Below are 8,026 nucleotides of genomic sequence, written 5' to 3'. Positions count from 1 at the left end.
GGCTTCGCTCATAATCCTGTGGTTCGAGCCCCACATCAGGCTCTCTGCCGTCAGTTCAGAGCCCGGAACCTGCTTCAGATCCTCTGTCCCCCTCTCTCTGCCCCTTCCCTGCTTGCACTCTCTCAAAAATAAACACTATAAATAAATACATACATACATACAAATTTTGATGATGTAAAATAGTTCTTTATCAAGTCTTTTATTTTTTTTATTTTTTAATGTTTTACTTTATCTTTGAGAGAGAGGGAGAGACAGAGCACGAACAGAAGAGGGGCAGAGAGAGAGGGAGACACAGAATCCGAAGCAGGCTCCAGGCTCCTAGCTGTCAGCACAGAGCCTGACACAGGGCTCAAACTCACGAACAGCAAGGGAGACACAGAATCCGAAGCAGGCTCCAGGCTCCTAGCTGTCGGCACAGAGCCTGACACAGGGCTCAAACTCACGAACAGCGAGATCATGACCTGAGCTAAAGTCGGACCCTTACCGACTGAACCACCCAGGCGCCCCTCAACTCTTTTACATTTGTCAGATGACATGTTTGTTAAAGTCAGAGTCATGCTTAGATCCTGAGGGATATGGGGAAACCCCCCCAAGCCCCAGAAACCTTCCTTCCCAGGCCTCGTAGGTGTCCCCATTCAGAATTCACTTTCTGGGTTAAGCATTTCCTCACTCCGCAGTACAAGTTAGTTCTTCCCATCCACTTTCCTTTAGGACAGGAGGGACCTATGGCACCAAGAGAAGAGGAAAGGGAGATTCTAAAAAGAGTCCCAATGGGCACCAAAGACAGACTTTAACCAACCTCACTATGGCTCTCTCTCCTTAGGCTGAAAGAAACTCAGGTCCTATGTTAGGACTCTGTATTTGGTTAACTCCTGCTTAACAAAAATTAACTCCTGTGGCTTAAACAAGAGAGTTTATCTCTCTCCTCATACAAAAGAAGCCTATAGACGACCATCCAGGAGTAAGGACCGTCCAGTCAGCAGTCTCCACCTTCATAAGAGAGTCCAGTTCCTTCTGTCTTGTTGTTCTTCCTCTTGGCCAAATGCAGCCATCACGTCCCCAGTCTGCCAGCAGAAAGGGAAGAAGGCCACATGCCCTTCATTGATGGACACTTCGGAAAGCACCATACAGTATGACTACTTGCCTTTCATTGGCCAGAATTTGGTCACATGATCACAGCTCTCAACAAGGGAGGTTGGGAAATCCTGTCTTCCTTCCTGTGCTTACGGGCTCAACAAAAAAATCAGAAGTCCAAACACTAAGGAAGATGGGGCAGAATTAATGTCGAGGGCAAGTCGAAGACTGCCACAGGATCACCTATCAGGTCTCGCTCAAATCTCGAGCTTGTCTGTAACCTGAGTTCTTTCCCGCATTCTGGATTTCTTTCCAGGCCCAGACGGAAGTCACAGATGAATAAATGTGACCCAATTCGAAGACCACTTCCAAAGAAAAGCTCCGACCCCATTCTGTAGATTGCCTATTAACTCCCTCTTGTGATTTCAGCGGAAATTCTAGAATTGGCTGGGAATGCTGCAAGGGACAACAAGAAGGCCCGGATAGCCCCAAGACACATCCTGCTGGCGGTTGCCAATGATGAGGAGCTCAACCAGGTAGGTCTGTGTCTGAAGCATGGACACCAGCCACAGAATGGGTTTGCCAGCCACACTGTTCCGCGCAGACCCCATTGGTTGTAAATCATTCCTGCTCCAGTTCCCGTCACATTAATATGACAAATTCTCCAGATCATGTAAGAGAAGAACAAATCCTGCTAGCTATATATTCAGATAGAAAATAAAATTGCCTCTGGAATAGACCCATTTTATATTCTGAGTCTTTCCAGACCTCCCTGTCGTCTCTAAGAGCAGGCTGTCCATGTGGCTGGGAAGGTGCCGTGCACATGTGTTATTCGTGATTTCTTCACCCAAATTTTGTTGACAATTCATTCTGATGAGGGAGGAAGAATCTTCTCTATATTATGGAAATAACTCCAAAGTGCTATGAATGCCTCTCCCAGGAAATACTAGACAGTCAGTAGATAGTATAAGAATTTGTATTCTAATCTCCTTTTTCTCAAATTGTGTGTGACGTGAAGAATCAGTTCTTATCTCCAATCCATCGTGGATTGATAATTGCCAAAAATACAATAAAAAATAATTGCCAGAACAGTTTTAAAAAACAACATACAAAGCACAAGCCACAATTTTTTGGTACTAGGTCCAAAAGATATACAGTAGCTCTGTCAACTTGCTGTAAAAGTTTCCAGACTCTTCCTTGCAATTTCTGTATTTCTCTTGACCCCGGCAGTAACTGTAACTGTCCGTGGACCAGCCCTGGGTACAGACCTTGCAGACCCGCACTACCTCGGGCTGTGCAGACTGTATTCATGGAGTAGTGCATGTCAATTATTTAGAAAGTAAGCGTATTAACTGAGAGGTGCATGGTCAAACATATTTTACTGATGGAATGCACGATCAAAAGAGCGTGGAGACCACTGGTCTGATGTTAACTGGGTCTAGACCTATCGACCTTTGAACCCAGTTTTGTCAAGCTGTGCTCCCTCCATCCCCCCCTCCTTTCCTCTGTTATGTCTGGAATTCCACAGCCCTGAGCACCCGTCCCTGGTTTCAGCCTCCATGCCCCTTCATTTTGCCTTCTTTGTTTTGCTTTCTGTATGAGATCAGAGGATGCCTTGATACCTCCAGAGAATCGCTCTACCAGTGAAACAGGAAAGCCAATTAAACCACCCATCGTGCTTTGGGAAAGCAGAGACCAGATTTAACACTTTTTTGGCCGCCGGCTAGAACGGTATTAAATCCGAAACCAGCAAGCTCTTTGCTGGCTGAGCTCATGCGTTTCTCTCTTCAGCTGCTAAAAGGAGTGACCATCGCCAGTGGAGGTGTCCTGCCCAGAATTCATCCTGAACTGCTGGCCAAAAAGCGAGGGACCAAAGGCAAGTCGGAAACTATCCTCTCCCCTCCCCCAGAGAAAAGAGGAAGGAAGGCGGCGTCAGGCAAGAAGGGAGGCAAGAAATCCAAGGCTGCCAAACCACGGACATCCAAAAAGGTAAGCCGGGGGTGCTCAGCAAGCAGGAGAAAGTCGGATGATCAAATGAGTCCCCGTCATTGCTGACGGGCTGGGGACTTTGCCCACTGGGAGAAAATGACAAAGGGCCTCTGAGACTCGAGCTTAAATCACCAAGCAGGGGCTGCTAGACGTTTCCAAACCCAAAGCAGGGGTGATCTTCATGTTTCCAGATCCTTCTACTGCCCCCATCAAAATCTTAAGTGAGAGAGGAAAGCCTGGAACTCTGCTTTTCATTTCTCTTCAGAGCTCCACACTGCATACAAAAGTGTCTATCTGTCTGTCTCCCACACATAGCCAGCTGGGTTCAGCCAGTGGGATTTCAGGGGTTCGGGACAGCCTGATGCCCTAAGTAGCTATAGCTCGGAGATGCCATTTGTGGAGTAACACTTTGATCTGCTGCCCACCACGATACCCACTAGCCACATGTGGCTCTTTGCATTTGAAGTAATTAAATCAGTAAACTAAATCAGATTAAAAATTCAGTTCCTTGGGGGTACCCGTGTGGCTGAGCCGGTTAAGCATCCGACTTCAGCTCAGGTCATGATCTTGTGGTTTGTGAGTTCAAGCCCCACCTTGGACTCTGCACTAACAGTGTAGAGCCTGCTTGGGACATTTTCTCTCTCTCTCTCTCTCTGCCCCTGTCCCACTCTCATGGGCTCACTATCTCTCTCTTTCTCTCTCTCTCAGAATAAATAAACTTTAAAAAAATTCAGTTCATTGGTTGCACCACCCACATTTCAAGTGCTCAGTAGGCAGAGGACATGTCCGTGCTCATAGAAAGTTCTATTGGACAGCGCTGCTTCTGGGATTGTCAAATTTCCATTCCACAGACCTCCGCGATGACACAAAAGATTTCTAAGAGTTTAGTCCACTGCCTCTGGGCCTCAAGGAAGTCCTGGGGAGAAGGGAGGTTGAGCAGTGGGCTGTGAATGGCCCAGCTTGGTTCTGATGCTTGCTGTTGTAACATCTAGGCATTGCAAAGAACGATAATGTACTGGTGCCCGGTCTGAGTGAGAACTGCACGTGCATGTGGACCTATTGAACACACTTGACTTTGGGCCGCACCCTTCTCTTTCCCTCTGTTGCTGTCCCTCGCTTCCCACCCTCGAGAGCAGCAGAATGTAACACCCGCCACTTCCTTTCATATACAAGGTGGTGGTGGCCGTAGGGAGAACTTGATGAAGCCACTCTGGGCTTTTTCTGAATTATTTCCCACTTGTCCTTCTGATTTCTACCAACAGTCCAAACCAAAGGACAGCGACAAAGAAGGAACTTCAAATTCCACCTCTGAAGATGGGCCAGGGGATGGATTCACTATTCTGTCATCTAAGAGCCTTGTTCTAGGGCAGAAGGTAATAAAGAGAATTGTCATGTGCTGCAGTAAAACACTATTGCATTTTTATAACCTACTGTTTACAGGCAATGATGCTTCCTCCATCCCTTGCTCCCCTAACACGACTTTCACTCTGGTCTTGAATTATTCATGTTTAAACTAAAGAGCTGTGGCAGTGCTACATTGTGAGAGCAAACAGGCCCTTTAGTGCCGAGAATTATTCATGCCGGTGCTGGTCAGCCAAAGGTAAGTGTAGACAATCTTCCCGATCGGGCCATAGAATGGCATCATGGCCGGGAACCCCCCAGAGCCCCACTCATTTCTGTGCCTGCCCCAGACATCCTTAGCTGACTTTCTCAGACGGCTCTCGGAGGCCAGCCTTATGTGGTTCGGTGTAATTTACCAGGGAAAGAAAACAGAGATCTGCATTTCCTGAACATCCCTGGCATTAGAAATGAATCATTCGCCAATAATTCAGTCTGCTGGCTTTTCTAGACTGCAGAAAGAGAACGAGCGGGCTCTACATCTCAACAGGCTTCAGCAACAGCAGCAGCCCAGATAGACATGCAAATAATTCATTCCCTCTAGCATAAAGTTTACAGAACAGACGATTTATCTAGCAAGTCAAATGGGGCTGAAATAGGATACACAAGGCAACAGTCAGCTAATCACATCTCTGGGGGCTGACTGTTCGCAGCCTGATCATAGGATGCGCTTCTATAGAAGCAAGTGGGAAGAGCGTGTTACAGAAGAGTGTATATGTGCTGGGTTCCTAATTCTTCGCTGACGAAAGCAGGGAAGTAAAGATGTGGAAATGAGGTCCCCTCCAGGGGCTGGCCGCAGTCGCATGATGATTGGCTCTCTCTTGCTTATCTGGGGGAACGGAATTGTCATGCTCACGTGGGGAAATGAGGGAAAGTGTTCTGCATTCCACTCAGCTATGAGCACGTAGGGCAGCCTGTCACAAGCGTAGCCCCAAGAATGTGTTCCCCAAAGGGCAAGGTGGCCAGACATCGGCAGGTCGGAATCCTAGAGCCCACCACTTCTCTCGAGCCAGGTCATCGGCCACACATCCCTGTCCCCAGAGGACATCGGGGTCATCGGCCACAGGTCCCTGTCCCCAGAGTGGACATCGGGGTCATCGGTCCCACATCCCTGTCCCCAGAGGACATCGGGATCATGGGCCACACATCCCTGTCCCCAGAGCGGACATGGGGTCATCGGCCACACGTCCCTGTCCCCAGAGTGGACATCGGGGTCATCGGCCACATGTCCTTGTCTCCAGAGCGGACATCGGGGTCATCAGCCACACATCCCTGTCCCCAGAGGACATCGGGGTCATCGGCCACACATCCCTGTCCCCAGAGGACATCGGGGTCATCGGCCGCACGTCCCTGTCCCCTGCTCTGGGAAGAATGCAGGGTCCTGAGGGGAGCTGGGGAGAGCCAACCTGGGCTTCCCTGGTGGGAACTGCTCNTGTTCTGCATTCCACTCAGCTATGAGCACGTAGGGCAGCCTGTCACAAGCGTAGCCCCAAGAATGTGTTCCCCAAAGGGCAAGGTGGCCAGACATCGGCAGGTCGGAATCCTAGAGCCCACCACTTCTCTCGAGCCAGGTCATCGGCCACACATCCCTGTCCCCAGAGGACATCGGGGTCATCGGCCACAGGTCCCTGTCCCCAGAGTGGACATCGGGGTCATCGGTCCCACATCCCTGTCCCCAGAGGACATCGGGATCATGGGCCACACATCCCTGTCCCCAGAGCGGACATCGGGGTCATCGGTCACACGTCCCTGTCCCCAGAGTGGACATCGGGGTCATCGGCCACATGTCCTTGTCTCCAGAGCGGACATCGGGGTCATCAGCCACACATCCCTGTCCCCAGAGGACATCGGGGTCATCGGCCACACATCCCTGTCCCCAGAGGACATCGGGGTCATTGGCCGCACGTCCCTGTCCCCTGCTCTGGGAAGAATGCAGGGTCCTGAGGGGAGCTGGGGAGAGCCAACCTGGGCTTCCCTGGTGGGAACTGCTCAGAACTGTCACTCGACACCAAGGCCATCTGGATTGGGAAACGGAGGCATAAGCTATAGGGAAAGGAAGAAGAAGGGAGGGCCCATTCCTGCTCCTGGAAGAGGAGGCATATTTGGTGCGTGCTGCTCGTGTCAGTGTGACATCAGATCCACTGGGGCTCAGAAGGGCTTCCTGAAGAGCAAACACCCTGACACGGTTGCTCCACGCCACGGCCCTTTAGGTTGCCATTCAGTGTAAATAACTGAGAGGATTAACAGATGGGAGGTAGAATGTGAAGGCTTTTCATAGGATTTGACCTCTCCTACACTCTCCGTCTTTCCTTCCCGACGCAGCTGTCCCTGACCCAGAGTGACATCAGCCATATTGGCTCCATGAGAGTGGAGGGCATTGTGCACCCAACCACAGCCGAAATCGACCTCAAGGAAGACATAGGTAAGGTCCTGAGAATGTGGTCGAGGGGCCGAAGGATGGCCCACTGTTGGGGCAAGTTCTTGTGAAGTTGGTCGTTCTCGAGCGGCCAGCCTCTGCTTGGGGCACCACGTCCAACTCGGTCCTTGTATGTAATTGAACAGCAGCACTAGCAAATAACTAATTTGGTTTTAATCTGCATATATTTTTGAAGTGTTCACTGAAGTATTGTGTAAAAACAGATCATTAGTGCACGACTTGATGGATTTTCCTCCTAGTGAGTACAGCTCTGTAACCGACACCTTGATCGTGAAGCAGAACCCTACGGGCACCCCGGAATTCCCCTCCCTCTCCCGTCCCATGAACCATTCCTTCCCTGGGTAACCACCGTCCTGTATTCTCCCAGCACACACGGCTGCCGTCCGTTCTGGACTTCATGTAAATGACGCCATGCGGGGTGTCTTTGGCTCAACTTTGTATCTGTGAAACCCACCCCAACTGTTGGGTGTGGTTGTAGTTCATTCATGTTCTTTGCCGTGTGCTCTTCCACTGTCGGAAAATACGGGAACGTGGTGACCTGCTCCCATCAAGAGCATTTTCGTAGTTTCTAGTGTGGGCAATAATGAGTAGTGCTGTTCTAAACATTGTCGCACATGTTTTGGGTAAACCTCCACATTTATTTTAAGCCTAAAAATGAAGAACGCCTTTGGTGAGAAGGAAATGGACATCTGGAGAAAGTTGTCTGTGAGGCTGCAGGTTGAGTTGTTTTACAGCCTGTCCCGTGGCGGGTGGAGGGAGCTGTCCCCGGGGAGCCGGAGGAACATGGGGGGCTCAGCTCTCAAGGGCACTGGAAATAATGGCAATCTAAATGGTCACCACCTTCTCCATTTTTACAAGACAGAAGTGCCTTAAACCCTCCATTGAAAAAGTAAAGGAAGTGGCCAAAGAGAGGGCTTTGTCCCTGGGGTTCAGGGCTTGCTTCTCAGCCTTGGGCGGGAGGGTGAGGCTGCTGGGCTCACTTAGGTCCCCCCAGGGGCATCAGAGGCCACTTGCTTTGCTGAGACAGGAGAGCCTCAGGGCTGGGGAGCAGCGTGAACCACACTGCAGAGAAACAGAACTTCTCTCGCGTGTCGAAATGGTAAAAATTCCTTCTTCATTCTCCAGACA

The 8,026-nt window shown here is 50.1% G+C and overlaps 1 protein-coding gene across 1 annotated transcript in view; it reads left to right on the top strand.

Annotated features, from left to right (window-relative positions):
• MACROH2A2 (macroH2A.2 histone) overlaps window positions 1-8,026 on the top strand; it is a 34,674-nt gene that overhangs the window by 14,946 nt on the left and 11,702 nt on the right. Inside the window, exons 2-5 of the mRNA XM_077778599.1 lie at window positions 1,504-1,610; window positions 2,866-3,063; window positions 4,326-4,436; window positions 6,784-6,888. Of these exons, the coding sequence (XP_077634725.1) occupies window positions 1,504-1,610; window positions 2,866-3,063; window positions 4,326-4,436; window positions 6,784-6,888 (521 nt within the window). The remainder of the gene's footprint in view (window positions 1-1,503; window positions 1,611-2,865; window positions 3,064-4,325; window positions 4,437-6,783; window positions 6,889-8,026) is intronic.

The sequence above is a fragment of the Crocuta crocuta genome, unplaced genomic scaffold (genome assembly GCF_008692635.1).
Source record: "Crocuta crocuta isolate KB4526 unplaced genomic scaffold, BGI_CrCroc_1.0 scaffold167, whole genome shotgun sequence".
Classification (NCBI taxonomy): domain Eukaryota; kingdom Metazoa; phylum Chordata; class Mammalia; order Carnivora; family Hyaenidae; genus Crocuta; species Crocuta crocuta.
Note: the sequence above shows the minus strand (reverse complement) of the source record. Positions and strands in the feature narration are given on the sequence as shown.